General features: G+C 45.0%; 1 protein-coding gene across 1 annotated transcript in view; it reads right to left on the bottom strand.

The window, feature by feature from the left end:
- The window catches only part of LOC138534979 (dimethylaniline monooxygenase [N-oxide-forming] 2-like), a 564,743-nt gene that overhangs the window by 338,850 nt on the left and 205,122 nt on the right, over positions 1–20,771 (bottom strand). The window contains exon 5 of the mRNA XM_069641260.1: positions 1,048–1,244. Within this exon, the coding sequence (XP_069497361.1) occupies positions 1,048–1,244 (197 nt within the window). The remainder of the gene's footprint in view (positions 1–1,047; positions 1,245–20,771) is intronic.

Raw genomic sequence — 20,771 nt, 5'->3', positions numbered from 1 at the left:
GAGAGTATCAGGGATTAGCTCATATGGCACATTGTTTACTCTTGGCGGCAAGGGCATACCTGGCAATGCAGTGGAAAAGGCTAGAGTTACCACAGAACATGGAGTAGGTCAATACGGCTAAGAATATTTACGCGATGGAAAGGATCACAGCGGCCATCCATGGACACAGGGTGTGTATTGAGACAGAATGGATTGGGCCCCTCCATGCTGTGGAGGTGACCTATGGGCCGGTTCTGGGCTTCACCGTTTGGGGCATGTTGTGGTTGTGGCTTACTGTCTGCCTTCCCTTTGTTTCTTTCTTTTCCTCTTTGCATGTGGTATTGTTCCTTTGCTCATCTGCTCAGATATCGCACAGCAGTTTGTCTTGAGGTTCCTATGGGTCCGGAGGTGTTTGTTGCCTATACCTGGGGGCTATGGTGTGGGGAGTTAGAGGAAGCAGAGGGAAGAGGAGAGCTGCAGTGGGCTTTCATGTTTATTTATGGTGATTGGTGTGGTTTTAACTGCTGCTCTTATTTTCCTTTTTTGAGAAATGCTAAAAAAAAGGTTAAATTAAAAGGAAGTAGTAAAAGTAGAAAACTAGTAGTTTCTTTTGCTTTTCTTAGTGATGGTCAGTCAGGGGTGGTTCTGGTGTGCTGGAGTTGAGAGTTACAATCCAATGGAAGCAAATCAGAATGGTCATTGATGGGATATATTTGGTGCTTGTGGCTGGTCAATAGAATCGAGGTGAAGATTTTGGGAGGAAAGGGCTTTCTGTCTATGTTGATGCACCAGAGTGAATGTCTTTGATTGAGATGCAATGTATTGCTAAAGGGCCTGAGACATGAGGGTAGCCCCTGGAGTCAGTGGCATGTGCTAGTTACAGAGAGTTCTACATATGTTTAGAATGTGTTGAAAGAACTTTTCATTTGAAAATGTTCTGGTTTTTGGTTTAGGCAGTCTAGCATTATGCTTTGCTTTGTCTCTGAGCAACGTTATTCTTTTCATAATTTGCTTTAGGTTTGAATATCTTGAACAGGTAGGCACACATTTCTTTTAGGTCATACATACCTGTCACGCTGCAAACCATAGATCTCTTGGTCAAACCATTTATTGAGCTTCCTTTCAATTAACCAGTTGACCAATGGTTTAGGAAGATGCAGTTGGATGAAGCTCTTGAAGCGAGTTAATGACAATGTGTCAAAGGGATAGCCATGATCAGAAAGGCGGCTCAGCAACCAACCACCTCTTCTGGTGCTGATGTATACCTGCAATATACAAATTAAAATAATTAAACCATGCCCTCCTTCTCATGTTCTTACAAACTAAAGTTGATTACTTTAGGCATTATTTATTTAAAGTGGTGCAGTCAGCAGCTGTATATGGTACCTTCACAATCTATCAACAACAGGGAAGAATCCAATAAAAGGTATTCAGAAGTGGCAAACAATCTCTTTGGATGCTGGTACTCAGCAAAGTAAGTTGCTTTTTTATTTTTTCTTTCCTTGTCTTTTGAGCTCTTTCTAATTTCAACATTTTTACTTGAGAAGCGTCAATGGCCTTTGTCGGGATAGGCACCGCAGTATTAATGGACCATTATTGGGCCTGTGGGTCCAGCGCATCCATGAAACTTCCCCCAAATTGGGGAGTATTATGCTCCATGGTACAGATAAGCATGCCCCCGTTGGTAGTGCCCCAGAGCGACTTGCACATTTCAGACTTCCCAAAAATGTAAACACATTTGCGAAGAAGATCCCTAGAGGCCAAACGAACAAAACAAGGGAACAATTATACCTCCAAAATTATGGAAAGTGTGCTTCATGAAATTCCATGGGAGCACAGATTGTTTAGCAGGATGGAGATGTTCTTTGTCTCCCTGACCCCGGGGTGCAGACACATACCAATGCTAAATGGTTGCAGATCATCAGGTGGGAGCTGCTACAAACAATTAATTCCATGGTGAAGGGCTTCAATGCAATAAAGGAGGAGCTAAGGGCCAAAAGACTAATGACCCTCCAAAATAGGTATTTCCTGGACCTAATAACAGCCATGAAAGGCGGAGTTTGCACAAATATTGCTGAATCTTGCTGTACTTATAGACCTGAACCCTCACAGAAGCCATAACACTACTGACCGACCTTCAAATGAAAATGATTGAGGAGGTAGAAGAAATAGGGAATGATGATTGGTTAACATGTCTGTTCTCCTGGATCACTTCCTGGTTGGCTAATGCATTCAAGGTACGAATAGCTATATCAGTACTGATACTACTGGGATTCTGCACCCTGAGAATTAATATCAGCCAATGCAAGAAGACAGCTGAAAAGGTGGTGGGAATGAAGACTGTGATAAATATGGACACCAGAGTACATGTGTACACACAAACAACTTACAACCTACCTCATCTGGATTTGAAGCAAAGTCCTATTACGTGGGGCATTGGGTATTCTTCTACATGACCTGCAGTGTGGACAAACACATAAAACATTCTGGTGACCTGAGGTGGGGGTGACAAAGATATGGACCCCCAAAGGATCTCACTGGGGAGAGGGACCTCAAAGAAATGTGGTTGAGATGATCTCGGCCCCTCCCCCATCTCCATATCGAAGGAACGAATGGAGAGCATCATTCATGGAGCCTTTTCCACTTCCATCACCATATAATGAAAGTAAAAGGCGGTATTTGCTCAGACAACCCTACCGGCCTTGTCCTGAAGTAATCAGAGAAGAAGTGGACTTGCATAATCAAGAAGAACTGAATCTGGTGTGATCAGGGTGCCGAAAAAAATAACATTCTTATTGAAGCTGACAAGCGTAGATGCATTGGACACAAAGCAGACATACACCCACCTTGAAGCTACGCAAACAATAGGTTAAACTGCACTTAGACATGTATAATATGCTTGTACTCAGTAGGTTAGAAAACATAAACACTCTATACACTGAAACGCAAGACACACAACAAATACACATAAAAGCCTGCTTAAGATATAAAAGGAGCAGCAAGAATGAGTTGCCATATAAAACAAAATGGACGACAAGGCTACAGTCAAATGAATGGAAGACACTGGGGGAGAAGCAGAGCCTGCAAGCAGAGCAGACCTGCTGAATTAGCTAAAATCAAGCAACACAGAGGCCAGCTGCCCAACCCCTGCCAGGGTTAAAGTGGAAGGGGGAGCTTTGTGCCGTCACCAAAGTGAACGGAAGATAATACCACGGGCGAACACATTTCTCTTAGGAAAAAACCAACTCATCGAACAACCAGATGCTTATTAATTAAGGATACAGCATTGAAGGGAAATAGCTTGACCAAGTTTCTAGAGAACACAAAGGGTAAAAACACCTATAAACAAATGGATGAAAATCCCAGTAAAATGAGAGCAGAATGATACAAAACCTGGTCTTGACTAACGTGACCAAGAGTTGAAAACAGTGTCTATTCATTAAGGCATGATACAGAATGCACCTGCCAGCAACTCCTTAAAGCTTCTAGGAAATACGATATGGGACGAGTTTAAAGCTGGAAGACCTGACTCTGTCCTAGAGAATTAGAGATGGTTGTTTTAATTGGGGAAATGGCCTCTCAATGCCTCTCCCCCTACCGGTACGGTTACTCATGTGTTGATGACCCACCAACTAATCAAAGCTAGTAAAGTTCACGCCAACTAATTCTTAGCCTCAATTCACAATATCTCATAAGTAAACACATCAGACAATCCTAAGGTAAAGAAATTACATGTATTCTCTTTTATCAATTTAGAGGTGGTCCCAGGTAGAGCCATCAGATAAAGGATAGCCAATGAAAAGACTTAACTCTATACCTTCTATACGTATAACATTCCCTTAACCAGTGCCAATACCTCATAGGTTTTTGTAACCAAGATTGTGACGTGGCGTCAATGATGACATATTTTCTGTTTTTAAACCATTATCATGCTTGACAAAGTGGAGAACTCTGAGTATTTGTTGCTTATGGCTGTCATTGCTTTATATGACTGATAATAAAACAGGCAAGGTTTTGGATTTCCCACCCCTCCAGTACATAGAGTTAGGGTAAGTAGAATCAGGTGACATCACCATTAGAGATTTAACATTGCCATTAACACTGATGAAATCAGATGAAATCAGATGGGGTGCCATCGCTGGAACTTTGGCCCTAGCGACAATGCAAGAAGTCACAGCACATGACCTGTAGCCCCATTTTAGCTCAACTTTAAACTTACACCTGCTCTTTCTCAGCCAACCTTTCCTCCTTCCATTCCACCAACCTACCTACACTGACCCTCTTGGGCTGCACACTTCCTTCATTATTTTTACTTGCCTATTTCTTCTATCTCCGACCTGCGTCTTGACTTCCCTTCATTCCTCCCTGTTCTTGCTCTTTTCCTCTTCTTCCCTTGATCCTTCAGCCACAAGCTGGTTTATTATTATTATTATTATTATTATTATTATTATTATTATTATTATTATTATTATTATTATTATTATGGCCCAATCTTCGGTAAGCAACAGAGCTCTTTCCAAGGCATAGAGGGATGAACATGGTGAGACAAGCAGAGATATATGGGAGGGAGGAACTAGCAACGGTGGGGGGGGGGGGTGGGCAATTTAGCAACAAGGGATTTACAAGAAAACCAGGTTACATAGCAAGTGTAGGGTGTGTGTACCTTGGTTTTAGGGAGGAGCCATTTCGTTAAGTGGAGAGTCTTGAGCTTGAGGGTCTAACTCATACATCACTATCCCTCTCCATATCGCCCTCAATTCCCTCTGCAGCCAAAAACTCAATGCTCCCTTTTTCCCAGGAACTTCAATCTCAGCTATCCCCTTTTCATACCATATAACACCTGCTCATCATCTACACCTCCTATCACTTTTCATTTGGTCTTTGGAACGCACAATCCCTCTGCAACAGGTCTTCCTACATCACTGACTTTTTCAATTCTTCTCACCCTCAACTTTCACATCTTGATATCACAGAAATCTGGCTATGCCTCCCGTCACTGCAACACTAGCTGCTCTCCACACTAATGCTGCCACCTTCTCACATTCTTCCTGACTCTGTTGGGAAGGGTGGTGGTGTGGGTTGTGTATCAATAAAGTCATCACAACTGTTCCCCTATATTGACACCCTGGTCCTCATCTCTTCTTCCCCAACCTGAACTTCTCCTTTAGTCACTTCCTACCAAAATCAACATTGTCATGCTGGTGGACTTTAACCTTCCCAACCCCTCTACAGCCCCGCCCACCTTGAACCTAACTCCCTCAGATCTGACCTCTCTTTCTACTACTTCCATTACTAGCCTACCCACTCCGGTGGGAGCTCTCTTGACCTTGTCTTTCCCTCTAATTTGCTCTCGCCCTTGTACCCTCTACTTACTGCTCTCTCTCTCTCTAATGGCTACACTGTTCACTTTACTATCTCAGTCCCTCCACCCTGTAGTACTTCTCTCTCTCTTCAATGACCAAGAGGAAATTTGGCAGGACACATTTACACTTGCCTTGTGATGTGAAGGCCACTTTCCTGTCTCTCTTCCCTATTCATGCTTGTTACACTGACTATGATTTTTCTGACTTTCACTGTGCACTTATGACTCCTTGTGAACAACACTATCCTGCTTGCACATTCACACCTTCCCGTCCCCATCCTCAGACCTAGATCATCTTGGAGATCCAGACCCTTAAAACAAGTGTGTGTCATGACCTACAACACTGGCGCAAACCACAGATCCTCCATGCTGCTCCTAGATTTTCCTTGCTACCCTCTCCTCTGCACTGGACTCTGCCAAATCCTCCTACTTCACAAACATAATTGTTTCCCATTGCAATCATCCCATCAACCTTTAATCAACCATCCAAGCGTTGGTCACACTTGCCAAGCCAATATCCATCACCTCCTTCCTTTCTGCTGATGACTTTCCTTACCAATTGTCCTCTAAAATGTTTGCAATTCATGACACACTCCCAGCCGTCCTCTCATTCCCTTTCCCACACTTCTTCTGTTCATCACCTCTCCCCCTACTCTTTTTACTCGCAACTACTTCTCCCATATCTCTCCTACTGAATTAGCACCCATCCTCCTCAGGCAGCACCAACCCAATTTGTGATCCTATAGACCTGCTTGATCCTTACATGACCAAAGGCTTAGTCTCAATCACCTGCCCTTATCTCTCTGAGCTCTTTCACCTTTGTCGCTCCATCAGACTGTTCACTGCCTTATTCATTTCTGCAACCTGCTACCCTTTTTGAAGAAGCCCTATCCTGATACATAAATCCCAGTGAACTATTGCCCAGTTTCCCTCCTTCTCCCTAATTCAAAAGTCCTTTAACGAGTGGCCTTCAAACCAGTCATTAAGTACCTTGAGGATAATGACCTTGGAGATCCATTTCAATATGACTTCAGTAGAAAGCACTCCACCAAGACTGCACTAATGCATGTTTCAAGCTTTCTCTCTGATGTTCACCACTCCAAATTCTCTTTTAAATTCCTCCTTTTGAACATCTCTGCTGCATTTGGTTCTGCTGACCATTCATCTCTCCTCCTTACTCTGCGGGATTTTGGGTTCTGCAAACCTGCTGTTGCCTATATCGCTTCCTACCTGGAAGATCACACCTTTAAAATCTCTGGAAATACAGAAACCTCTGACCCCCACATCTTTCTGTGTCGGCGTGCCTCAAGGATCAGTCCTTGGACCTCTTCTGTTCACCCTGTATAACTCTGCCCTGGGAAGACTTATTCCATCCCCTGGCTTTCAATATTGCCTCTTTGCTGATGGCACTCAAATGTTTATTTTATGTATCCCTCCTTCCCAGTCATCTCTGAATGAATTACTAACTAATCCTTTGAAATCTGTCACTGGATGGCTTTCGTATACCTCATGCTAAATTCTCCAGAAATTGAAGTAATCTTTTTCCCGACTTCCAATCCCATCCCTACATTTTCCTTCCCACCTGACCTTCTTGCTCCCTCTCCAAGGCTCACAATTGTGGGGTCCTCTTTGATAGCAACTTCAGACTGTAATGATCCATCACTAACAATGGCTCTGATGCTCAAATTAACCTTCTCACCATCTGTCCTTTTCTTACCACTCTACATAAACTCTAATCTATGCCCTTGCTCTGCAAACCAGACTACTGCTGTAGTCTACTCCTTGGCCTTTCTCTCTACTCCTTCTAACCAAAGGGCCTACTCACGGATTTACCGTTGGGATACTACTCAAAGCAAATAGTTTTACTGCAACTTGATCCGGTACTATTAGCGCCGGAACACAAGTTGCAGTAATGCTGTTAATGCCCATTTTTCTCCACAAGTCCAAGCAACTCTATGGGACATTTTCAGCGCATTCACCCCCAGCTCAAAGCTGGAGGTGAGTGCTCCAACCTTCCCCAAAACTCAGGATGGGGCAGAGTGGTAATGTGGCGGTAATAGCATTACTGCAACATTCCTACAGATCCGCCCAACCCATGATGAGGCCCAAAGTTCTCAACTTCACTAACCACACTCTCTGCAACCTATCCACATTGGTCCACTCACTATCTCATTACATCTGCTCCTTCTCTGCACTCAACCTCACTGCCCCATTCCTTCCCTGCCTCCTCTCACTTCAGCTCTTTCTCCCTGGTTTCCCCTCTACTTTGGAGCCAGCTGCACATCACAAACAAAGCCAGCCCAACTGTGAATCTCTTCAATCTAGGCTTAAAAAGACTAACTTTCTAAAGAGGGTGCTCTGCTGGGCCCATCCTCACCCTCCCCGCCTGATCCCGGCACCCTCTCCAGTACCACGTGATAATGCAATGTTGTATATTTATACATCCCTCCTCTCTAGTTTGACGCACTTGCCTCCTAGGTTAATGTTACGTTTGTAATCACCTGTTTGTTTTTGTTTCTTTTGATTTGTCCGTGGTTTATGTTACACTTTGTTCACTCCCTCATAAACTGGCTCACAACTTGCTCTCATTTTTGTGCTATTGTACAGGCACCTTTCCGGGGAATGCCCCGCCTCTGTAAATGTGTTATTTCACGTCATTTCTAATTGTAAATGACCTCCCTGTTCTTCATACAAATACAAATCAAAATGACTTTTGACCCTGACAATATCACAGAAAATCATAACAATATTAATAATAATGTCAACTCCTACTAAGCATGGTAAACATTGCTTTTATTTTGACAAAATGTAGGTATTTAATTTGGCAACCTCAGAAGAGTAGGATATACCTGGTTTCAATCCGTTAACTGTCGTTTGCAGACAGATTTCCAAGTGAGTGCCTTACCTGATATAACATGTTACTAGCAATCTCTCTAGAAAATACATCACTCATTTAAAAAATCAACTACGTTTAAGCATAATACAAGGAAAAATACATGAAAGAATATAAAATTAGGTTTAGTTATAATATATGTGTAGTGTATTGCTGTTATGATATGTCGGCTTGCTTCTCAACATTCTGGTAAGTGGTATTTGTTATATGTTGGCTTTTTTTTTAATTCTGTTTTTTTTTATCTCTTTCTCTCCACCTGATCTTGGATTCTTCTTTTGGTTTGGTGCCTGGTTTGGTGGACTGGCTTCTGTGTAGGACCCGGGCTTCGATTGGCTTGTGTTTGTGTGCTGTTTTTTGCATTGTTGAACCAGATAAACTCAGGCTTCTAGGACTCTTGATTTTCCCTTCGTTTTGAAACTTTTTGTAGATTTGTCTTATTTCCCTATCGTCTGGATTGCCCTGCTACAAAGGATTCCTCTTCTGCCTTCCTGCACCTGGATGCTTGGTGACCCCGATTGTCACCTGGCCTCTTCTACATGGCTCTCCCCTTCCTATAGATTTGCCCTTGTGCAAGCAAGCAAGCCTTGCAGGCTTTTGGGACTTGTTGCAAAGGACATCCCGATACACGCAGGGTGGCACCCTGACCTATGGACTGTTACTATTTGCTTAACAGGAAAAGCCGTGATTAGAAGCATCAGAGATCAGGTAGGTGCACGGTCATTGGAATTCTGTCAACAAGGTTGGGGCTTAGCTGTCCCGGGAGTAATTACTGTGTGTTTTTACTTGCAGGTGGCCAATAGCTGTCGAGTCCCTCTTCACCTGATCGACTGTTGGAATCTATATTTCAACATTCCACTGTCATATAAGGAGAAAGGTATTTTGCCTACAGACGCTGTATATTGGTTTGGCTTTCCCTCTGGTATTAGTCGGAATCTGACAGTAGACCTCCTTGCTTGAGACTCGAATTCATCACTAGAAGGATAGAGGAGTTCTGGAAGACTGTGAAAATGGGTTTCTTGCCACAATTAACTGAATCTGGCCTGCTCCTCTTTGCAATATCATACAGGACAATTATTAATGCTTATAGATATAGGTTAAACATACATCTGATTTCTCAACCAAGTTGAACTTTCCATAGTTTTTCTGATGTCTGGTGGTACAGAGGACACTACCAATATGCCTCAACTGGGTCCTTACCTGCTTTTGCAGATGAAACATGAGTTTCCGAATGTGCCTCGATTGGTGATCCTAATTTGAGTGATTAGAGGCTGGCTGCAGGCTCTGGATAGAGTGTGGCCTTTCAGGTAAGGCTGTGCAGTCAGTCAAATGGTCTGGTATGCGTCTGTCCTGTAGATCTCCTCCCTCTTTTTTAACCACTGTGTAGGGTGATGTATGTTTTGATTTGTGAGTGTCAAGTATGTACTCATATATGTATTGCGTGTTAACACATACTGCAAAGAAATAGGTGCTCATTGATCAAGAAGGCGAGGAGCAGGGACATTGGGGAGAAGAGGCACAGTGAAAATGGGAGTGCATAATGCTGGAGTATTTGGAGGTGGGAAGTTTCAAGAGGAGTTGATCCGTGGAACTAAGTTTTTTGAATGGGGTGTAAGGTTGTACACCATCTTCGAGGATAGCAGGAGCAGAATCATGAAGGCATTTCTATATCAAGCTAAGCAGCTTGAAAACATTGTCAAAGTATTGATCTACATTTCGAACCTTTGGAGCTACACACTGGCACTATTTATGTCAGCAAGAGCCTCATATAAAAACCTACATAGAAATGTGAACATGCAACAAAATATGGGGAACATAAGAGTTAACACCTTGTCCTATGTTGAATTTGTAATTTACGCAAGTGCTTAGAAGCACTGTACACAATATAGATTATAACGTACAGGACTATAGTGCTTGGAAGTGCATTGCACTATACACTATACAGAACCATAGCATGTAGATGTGTACATTGACTCAGTCACAATGCTTGCTCAGAATTGAACAATGTGCAACATTTAGTCTATCTGCTATATTTGGCTTTTCTCTTAGAGAAATTGTTTTCCATTCTGAAGGAGCACAACGTTAAACAAAAGGGGCATTAACAGAAACAGTAGATTGAAATCCTTGCAATGCACATGTAATGACTACCCAAGGGATATTTACAGTTAGCTTTGTATACTGCACACATGATTGCACCATGTGACCAAGCAAAACAGCACGTGCGGAATGTGATTAAGCCTGCAGATCCCTCACTAAACCCATGCTAAAGCCTCCTCCCAGGTGGCCAGGGAAAGGCAGATGCTTCCTGATCCTGACCTTGGGGTGGTTTTCAGTGGGAGGATCACCTGGGAGGAGAAAAGGCCAAGGTAACTGAGAGGAATCCGTGGGGTGAGACACAGTATTTGCCTTCCTCTAAGGAAGACATATCACAGATGCCAAAGTATATAATGGCTTATTGTCATAATAATTTGTATATTCCACAAGTTGGACATCCTTCTTTGGGTAAACATAATCCACAACCCTTTGGTGTAAAGAGAAATAAAATCCCTTCTGAAACCAGAGGAACTCGTATAAATGAAGTCTCCGCTAACAGCAAAAAATGTAGTGAAAGGATTTATGTGAATAATACGTCTGAATTTTAAATAACTTTATTCCTCCTACCAATCAAGCCCCATGACTAATCCTTATAGCACTTCTTTAGAACATGCTGTGAAAAACAGAAAACACTAACTTCAAGTCTCATAATCCCGTAAATACTGGGACAAGGAAGAGGGCTGAAGAGGATCAATGCAGGAGTGATCAACTAATTGATGTAAATTACCCACACATGAGGGAGACTGGGAGGCTTAAAAGGCACCCTCATGTGCAGGTAATCAGGAGAAGAGAAACAGAGGCCAAAATAGAGAGTAAACGAGGAGAGTAGTGTGAGCAGAAGGAGCAGTGCAGACCGTGTATGTACCTGAGGTCGGGACTGGAGAAGGAAGATGGTGAGACTGCTGGAGAGCCAGAGACTGTGGCTGGTCCAGAGAGGGTCTGTGTCTCCAGATGTCCCAGTTGCACAGGTCATGCAGTGGGAAGCATGCCGAGGGAACGCTGGACCTTTGAAGGTACATTCTGCAGAGGCTACACAGCAGAAGGTGAAGTCGGTGAGGGACGTTTTCCCTCTGGAGAGGTCTCTGGTGGCTGGTGTGCACCAGGACCTCTCAGGAGCCAGGAAGGCTCCAGCAACAAGTGGCACGGGCTAAGGCGGAACAAGACATAGTGTTCGCCAGGTCACTGGGAGCCAGAGCAGCGGTATACCCTCAACCACAGAGAGGATCAGAGGCATGCAACCTACCCAGTGAGTTCACAGTGTGAAAGTGACTCTGGGACGCTCCGATACCACTCGCGTGGTACAGACAAACAGTTTCACTCGCGTATGAGTGAAAGAAGTGTTATCAATGTTTTTTAATACTGAACTTTTACAAAGCAGTGAAAGTAGCGAGTGACTGTAAAATTGGGCATGTAAGTTTATGGGAAGTCCAACAAACTGGGGAGGCAACAGTGTTAAAAGCTAATGCCTACAACTATAACCCAAGCCAAGAGAATTTAAAGCATAAGCAATAGAAGTCCAACATATATTGCCAAAGACAAAAGAGGAGTAACAGAAGACCCCAAGGTTGTGAAGTCTGTTATTCATGTTTGATGAACTTTATAACAACAGCTTATATAAACACACATTGCCAAAGCCAAGAACGAAGCAAAACAAATCGGTATCCTTGTTAATATTTGCTTTTTGGTGCAGTGGAGAAACAACGGTGGCAAAGAGTCTTCCCTTCTGAAGAAGGTTATTCAGAGGGAGAGAAGCATAATTTGCAGAGGAATCTTAGAGAGCACAAAGGTGAATCTTGTTTCCCTGAAAGGTTGATTAAAGTTGAATGCTGCTAGCCAAAGAACATTGTGAAGTTGTTGCAAAGTTGTTCAAGTTAAATGTTACCAGTGATGCACGTTCTATTTTTTAAGATTATTTTGAAGTTCATTCTTATGCAAGGAAGAGAAAGAACACTCTATTTTGAAGTATAGGAAGTTTCTATGGTCTAGTGGAAGTTACAAATTACTGTGGTCAAACCTTATTACCAACCAGGACTTTCTTATTTTCTTTTGAACTGTGGAACAAGAACCCTGGTTGAATCTAGGGAAGGGATATTCACCCAGATCATAAGCCAGGACTGGGGTCACACTACAGGTTCAATTGTGATGTGTTTTGTTGTGTTGAACTGCCATGTATTTCCTTAGTGATTTGTTGAATGTATAAGTGCGTGGCACAGATATCCTTAGTTTGAGTGTTTCCGTTAGTTATTTTAAGCAGAGAAATCCTTGTTAGGGTAGGGACAGTGAGGTGTTTATTCAACCCTTTTGATTTAATAAAATGGGACATTTTGAGTCTGGCCCACATTTCTGACACCTCACAGGAAGCAGCCCGACCATTATGGCAAATAATATATTGTTTTTTTTAAGAAAGGGGTGATTATATAAACATCTCATTAAATGATGGATAACCAAAACAAGCACATTTCTAAAACAAAGGTAGTTGATTAAAATAGGAAATTGAGATTGTTTTCATTACAAAGGAGAGCAAAAGGCCCAAAACATATATAAACTCAAAACAACCCCTCTGCCTCACATAAAGATGAAATATAAACAAGAGATTAATCATGAGGGGTTCCCAAATGGGAATATAAATGCCACCACAGATACTGATAGGTACACATAGACACAGAGAGCACAGAACACATACACAGGGAAAGGTGCCAACAACAGGCCTGCAGCAGGCTATAGGTGGAAGGGGGCAGGGGTTAAGATCATAGAGTTCAGTGCACAGCCGCATACAGACAAGCATGCATGGGTTGTTCGTATGGTGGGCAGCCAAAATGAGCCACAAAACCTATACTCTGACAGATCCATTGCACAATATCTGAGATGTTACATACCTTGCATTGGGTACTCTTAATTTATGGTGGAATGACTGCATGGATGACTCTATAATAGATGTGATGTTAGAGCGACTTTGCTACAACTGTTGTAGTTAGCTGAAATATGCCTTTGATCAGGCAGCAAGGTGTTTCTTTTAATGACCAAAGCTTAATTTGCCAGCCTATTTTAGATGTTTGATAAACTGTGATTTCATAATTTATAAAGCTTAAGATTGAAGAATTCGCTGTGTGTAAAGGAAGCATAATCATTTAGTTTTAAAGACTTGAACAAGCCATTATCTCATGTGATAGAGAGCTACTCTGTCAAAGAATCTAATGCCAGTTTTAAGAGAATGTTTTTGATATAGAAGAAATGAAGGTGTATTTGCCACTGAATGACACCATACATGGGCACACATGAAATGATTAAAGTATTCAAGTGGAGAGAAACCTTTATATTGTCTAAATAAAACTTGATTTCTCCTTAAACAGAACAGAGTATGTGCAGGCCTGTAAAGAATGCATTGCTAATCAAATTTAGACACAGAGAGAATCACAGCAAAACTGTCATAACTGAAATTCAGCCAGAAGTGACTACAGAGGCAAGAGAGACACCCTGCACCTTTTCAGAGAATAAGACAATGCTCCACTGACATAAGGATACTGCAGCAAAATCAGGTGGGGATTTGGCCCACTAACTTGTCGAGAAACCAGGCCGACAGCCGGGATGTGCACCAAAACACCTGGAAAGATGTGTTGTTTTACCAGGAGATCTAGCAGGGATGGGGAGATGAGAAACGGTTTGTTAAAGCCTGCAATGCGCTGGCCTGCTATATTTTGGGCTGTTAGAAGTCTTTTAGTTTGATAAGCAGGGATGATAGCATAGAAGGAGTTGCCATGGTCACGGTATGAAATGACAGGAAGCTGACAACAGCTGTATTTTTAGCTTGCGGTATGACGGCAAGAATTTTCTTGAGTGATGTGAGATTGAAGCTTCATTATTTGACCACTACTGCAATGTGAGTTCATGCTGAGGTCAGCGCCCAAGTTGATACCTTCTGTTGTTTGTCATTAGTGGAAATGTTGGCAAGAGTGCCAAAAAAGTCATAGGGCAACGGGTGAGGTGAAGTGTTTTAGTAGGTATTTAGGGTCACGTAGACATATCACAGTTTCCTCGCGATTTGGTTTCAAGCTGCTCATACACACCCACATTGCAAGGTTGAATAGCTCTCTTGACAAGCCAACCTAGAGATTCTCAACACTGGGTAACCACAGATAGAGTTGCGTGTAATCTCTTTATGAGTGGAATTTAATGTAGTGATTGTGAAGTTGGTCTATGAGTGGTTTCAGGAAAATGTCAAATAAAAGTGGTGAGGGGATGAAGCCCTGTAGAGATCCATAAGGTATGGGGGAGCAAAAAGAGATTAAGTCACCTAGTCACACTCACTGTTGCCAGTTTGTCAAGAAAACTTCAAATCAACTCATGATAGCCCCAAATAAACCAATGATTTGCTCTATCCTCACCAAGAATCATGACTGTCTGACAAATGAAGCAGGATGAGCATTGTCATTTCACTGTCATCTGCAGAGAATGGCATTCCAGACATTTGTCAGTTCAGAGTCAGTTCTATGGGCCTCATCACGAGTTTGGCGGTAATGCAGCGTTTTCCCCATCAAGCGTTATTAGTGCTAACGCCAAGCCACCTGGCGGATAGACCGCCAGATCACGAGTTTGCATGCACGCGCACAGGGACATGGCGGTAGCGCAAATAGCGCTCAACGTAAAAAAGGCACAAGAACCCGTAAATTCAGTGCACCGTCCACTTCCACCATACCGCGCTAATAGCGCGCGCTATTAAAACGCGGGAAACGCGTCACCACCGGAACGGCAAATAAAGCTACGCCCATTTTGGAAATCACAATCCGTCAGATATCACAGCCCCTGCAAGCAATCCACCCCTGGGAAGAGTGAAATATGTCACAGGAGCGCACTAGGGGCAAGTCAGCATTGGACAGGTTCAGGAAACCAAAATTCAGTGACCAGGAGCTGGCCGCACTGGTGGAGGAGGCAGAGATCCACCATGATGAACTACAGCAGCGCAAGACAAGCGGGCAGCGTTGTGCACAGATCTGCCAGAACATTAGCCAGAGGGTGTCTGCAGTGGGGCGTGTGCCCCGGGATGGCGAGGACTGTCGCAAGAGCCTCAATGACTTGCGTGTCAGAGTACGCGGCATACTCTCACAGCACAGGAGTGCAAGCAGGGGCACTGGAGGAGGGCCACCACCCGAACTCACACCCTGGGAGGAGAAGACGACTGCGCTAATCGACATGGGCACCATAGAGGGAATAGGTGGAGCGGAGGCTGGCACTGGTATCCAGCCGGCTGCAGGTGAGTCCCACCCCAAATGCATGCATCTGAAAGTACCACACATGCAGACCCTGAGTGAATGAATATGTATTAAATGTGTGTGAGGCACTGCAGACACCCATAACTGAGCCCTTGAACCATTGAACCATAGTGCCCCCTATAGTCCGCTGCACGTGCACTGCATCAAAACAAGGGGCAGAGGACAAACATCCATTGCCATGGGACAGCTACATAGAGTGTGAGTGTGCATGAATAATCCCTGAGGACCATGTGCATGGTGCATCCCCATCCCGCATGTGATGATGGCACACAAACATTTCCGTGCAGTGTTCCTCTACACTCCACCAATCACTACATGGGGATTGAACAAAATGCAAGTGCGATGCATAATCGCTACTGCCGACAATCCCACTTGATGGCATGAACTGCCTGATACTAATGTAGGCTGCCCTGAACTCAATCCACACCCTATCTACCCCACAGGCACACACCGATCTTCACGGGATGACGATGACGGTGAGGAGGCCACTCCATCATAGCGCCCGAGGTAGCGTACCTCGACCAGCACCACCACCCTGCAATGGGGCCGCCCGGAAGCGAACCGACGCCGGACCCATCCCACATCACCTCACCGCAGCCCAACCAGACAGCTGCAGCACCCACATGGCCTCAGGGTGTCAGCGCCTAGCTCACCCCAAGCCCTCATGCAGACTTTCAATGCAGAGGGACTCAACTGTGGGTCAGAGCCCGAAGGGGGACAGACACCTCCAGCTACGCCTCAGGCAGGACAGTTGCATTCCCCCAGAATCAGCGATGCCGAAGGGATGGGCACACCACAGGGGAGCCCAGCGCCAGTCACACAGGGAGCACAAACCCCACGTGTGCATGTGCGTCATGTCCGCACGCCAGAGCCTTATGTAGACACACCATCATATGGCACCCCGGAAGACCGGCACTCAGACCACAGCACCCCTATCCAAGCTGCCAACATGTGCCCATGCAGCCCCCTCCGTCAGCATCTGCAGGTAACCGGGTCAGTCCCATCAACCTCCACTACACCCACGGAGGGATCCATTGGACCTTCATCTAGGCGCCGTTCATTTTGCCACCTGAGATACCACACACCAGAGGGGCCAGGACATGGAAAGCGCCCGCGACCATCATCGATGGACATGGCATTGTTGTGGGTGCCCTGAGAACATGCACCTACCTGCACTGTTGTGGGGAGTTAACTGGGGGGAGGGGGATTGTGTGCTGGGTGTTCACTGGGGGAGGGAGGATTGTGTGCTGGGTGTTCACTAGGGGCAGGGCGGATTGTGTGCTGGGTGTTCACTGAGGGGAGGGGGGATTGTGTGCTGGGTGTTCACTGGGGGAAGAGGGGATTGACATTCATTAAATAAATCATGTTCAAAGTTCATACAAAGCATGGACAGTTGTGATTGTGATTAAGTGCTCTTTAATGTTCAAGTGACATGTGCAAAATGTAGCCATCACCCGTATCAAAAATAATTCTCAATCAAGCCCTGTCTGTCCAACCTCCCCTCCCTCACCCCATTCCTGTGTGCACGTGCAACACCTTCTGGCACATCATCATCTTCACTCCCATCCTCAGGTGTCTGCACATGAGCATCGGGGGGCAGTGGCACATTCTTGCAACAGAAAATGTTGTGCAGCATGGCACATGTAAGTACAATTTTTCCTACTTTTTCGGGTGCATACATCAATGCCACTTCTGTACAGTCTAGGCACCGGAAACGTGCCTTCAGCAGTTCAAATGCCCTCTCCACGCAGATGCGTGTACGTCCATGGGCAATGTTGTATGCCCGCTCAGCTTCAGTGTGTGGATGACGCACAAGGGTCATGAGCCATGTGTACTGGGGATATCCAGAATCACCTGCAGGGGAGGGAATGCAGGTATGAGGACAAGGTAGGTTCAGTGGGTGCACAAGGCTCAGTCATCAGTGACATTGTCAACAGTAACAAGTTCGTGTTGAAGAGGTCATGCTATCTCATTGCAATGTTGGCATCCACCCTTTGACTTCCAGGACATGAATGGTGTGAGATTGCCATACAGCTGTGTATCTATGTATATGTGAGTTGTTATGTGCATCACACTCATGTATTACATGTGGCCTACTTATCATTTGGTCACTTACATTGTGGAGTGTGCTGTGCTAGGGGCAGCATTGAATCAATGGAGTACTTACAACTTGTAATGCCTCTGTTTCTAAATGTAACAGTACTCTGTCCCTTGTCACTGGAGGAGGGGACCCTTCTATCTGCTTGTGCATTCGACATGTGGTTAGCCCATGTGTCATTGGCATTCCCTTTGGCTGCTGTTGCATTTGCTGGTTTGCACTATTATGTACAGTTCTCCAGGCATGTGATTGGCCAATCAGGGGTCAGTGTTTCAGGATGTACATTGTTGTTATTCAGACTTGTTTTGTGTAGTGCTTTTGTGGATGTGCCTACCTTCGTGTAACATTGGCACGACTGTCGGGTGGCCAGGGTGGGATGTCTGTGCTGTGTCAGGGTGGGAAGCTATACTGCAACACACACAGGAGGCTTTGTGGTAGTAGGGCTTCCATATGTGACTGTGCTGCCACATGTCTTTGTCATCCAGACTGGGTGTTTCTGCTGTGTTGGACATGTCCAGGAGTTCTCGTGCAAGGTACATGCATGGGAATGTTGAAGTGCTGGTGCTGCCTATTGACATGCAGGGATTTCACTGTGTATGACCATCCCCATCAGATGTAATTCAAAATGCATTACGGACTACATTTGTACTCACCCAGCATCCATGTGTTTTGGCCTCAGTGCCTTTCCATGTACGCTGGCAGGGTACTGTTGTGCAGGACCATGGAGTCATGGGTGGATCCTGGGTAGCGGGCACAGCAGTGGCTGAAGGTGAGGTCAGGGCTACATGTCATCTGCACATTCAGGGAATGGTAATTTTTCCGGTTTCTGTATGCTGCCTCATGTGCCTGGGGTGGTACGAGTGCTACATGTGTGCAGTCCAGGGCTGCTATAACATTCGGATCTTGGGCAATGGCATGGAATTGACCCTTCAGCTGGTTCACCTGTGCCTGTGTGGCTGGCAATGCAATGTGCTCATTCACATGGATCAACAGTGCATCGAGCACCTGTCCCAGCATGGCACTGAAGGTGGACTGGGCCATGCCATGCATCATGTCAACGGTGTGTTGGTAGCTGCCAGTCCCGAGGAATTGTAGCACGGACACAAGCTTCACAAGCGGGGGCACTGCTGTGCTGATGGCTATACGGCTGCCAATGTCATCCTGGATTGTGTCCAGAAACTGGTCATCAGTCAGGGCCCAGGGTGTTGGCCTGACCCTGGAGATGGCTGGCCGCCTTGCTGGTGCTGCTCTCCTCCTCCTTCTCCTCATCCCCACCACCCCCTGTGCTCCCAGGGCCCTGGCCTGGTTGGCTGGCCTCTGTAGCTCCAGGCGCAGCAGGTAGATGTCCACTTCTAGGCTCCCGGCTCCAAATGGCAGCATGGTGTTTGGAGGTGTGTGCTGTGCATGGGTGGGTCCTTTTGTAGGCCTCTGATTTGCATTGGTTTCACCTGGGCCCTTATTGCTGTCTCCTCCCTGCTCCTGCTGGTGTAATGGTGTTGGGGAGGGTGTGTTGTGCATGGGTGGGTCCTCTGTAGGCTTCTGATTTGCATTGGTTTCACCTGGACCCTTATTGCTGTCTCCTCCCTGCTCCTGCTGGTGTAATGGTGTTGGGGAGGGTGTGTTGTGCATGGGTGCGTCCTTTTTAGGCCTCTGATTTGCATTGGTTTCACCTGGACCTTTATTGCTGTGCCATGTGTTCTTTTACCTCCAGCATCTGGCTAAGGGTATTTTCGGCGGATTATCAGCTGCTTTTCTGGCACTGATAGCGCCTACGCCAGACTCGTGATTGCTCTGTTATAGCGCAAATGAATACTGGCGCTTTTACAGCCCACGCTTTTAGAGCCGGCTGTACTTGCGCTGGCTGTAATGGCGCCGGCAGTATTTGTACTCGTGATCCGACGGACCCTTAAATCCGGCGCTGATAGTGTTACCGCCGGATTTAAGGGTTACCGCCAAACTCGTGATGAGGCCCTATGTGTGGGACAAAACCTAGTATGAATGGTATCTAATAGCTTGATGATGTGTATGCAACTCTGCAGCTATTTAGTGACCATTTGTTCAAGGAGTTTGGAAATCTAACAATGGGACAGTAATTCAAAATATTGTAAAGATCACGAGAAGGCTTTTTGAGTGGTGGAGTAATGAATGCCTGAACTGATCCTTGAGATGGGAAGAGGTTAAGGAATTCTAAACAGGTTAATTCATTCTTTAGCTTTTACTAGAATCTCATTGCAATCCATGGCTAGGCCTGGAGGACATTAGTCATTGGATTATCTGGTTAACTTTAGGCTTTTAATTAGCAATAGGAACGCTCCAAGAAGTACAATTACGGAAGGGAAGGTATGTCTAGCGTTCTGTTTAGGGCTGGGAGAGAATGTCACAGGATGCTAAGACTTCCTTGCCAATTTTTGTCACCTTTTTGTAGAACAATGGGTTTGGCCATTACATAGCTCTGGATGTGAGAAACCTTGTTTTGAACACAGATCAGAGAGTTTATGATATTAACAGTGTGGAATAGATCCTTGCATTTATTGATGGAGGTAGGATTTTGAGTGAGAAGTGGTTTTTGCATCATAAATAGCTTTTAAGTCTAGTTTTCTGGCTTGTTTCATGGACATGAATTGAATTGTGAATTTACCTAAGAGGTTATTAGTTTAGGATCCCTTGGATAGGTCCAGTAGTGCAGATTTCAGAGTGTTCTTGAGTACGTGGGACTATTGTTTCCTTTTGGATTGTAATTATTTGAGGAGGTCTGATTGGTTGTTGTATGATATGATATGATATGATATGGAACAGAGGGACGACGGACAATGATCCTACTAGGCCAGGTGTCATTCAGATCACGCAAGTGCGTGGGAAGGGGGCAGGGACAGTGCACTACATGGGAAAGATGATAACAATAAGTAAATAAACGGCCAGCATGTGGCAAGTGCATGGGTAAGTGCGGGCATCATGTGTCAAGGGCTTGTAGGGGGACTGTAGGGATACAGAAACAGTCCCCAAGTGCGGGGGTTGCCAGGTGGCCAGTGCAGGTGTGTGACCCTGGCGGGGGAAGGACCTGGGCCCGAGATCAGATAGTGT

The sequence above is a fragment of the Ambystoma mexicanum genome, chromosome 1q (genome assembly GCF_040938575.1).
Source record: "Ambystoma mexicanum isolate Mex_15411 chromosome 1q, UKY_AmexF1_1, whole genome shotgun sequence".
Lineage (NCBI taxonomy): Eukaryota > Metazoa > Chordata > Amphibia > Caudata > Ambystomatidae > Ambystoma > Ambystoma mexicanum.
The sequence above is the reverse complement of the archived record's forward strand: the minus strand, read 5'-3'. Positions and strand labels throughout refer to the sequence as shown.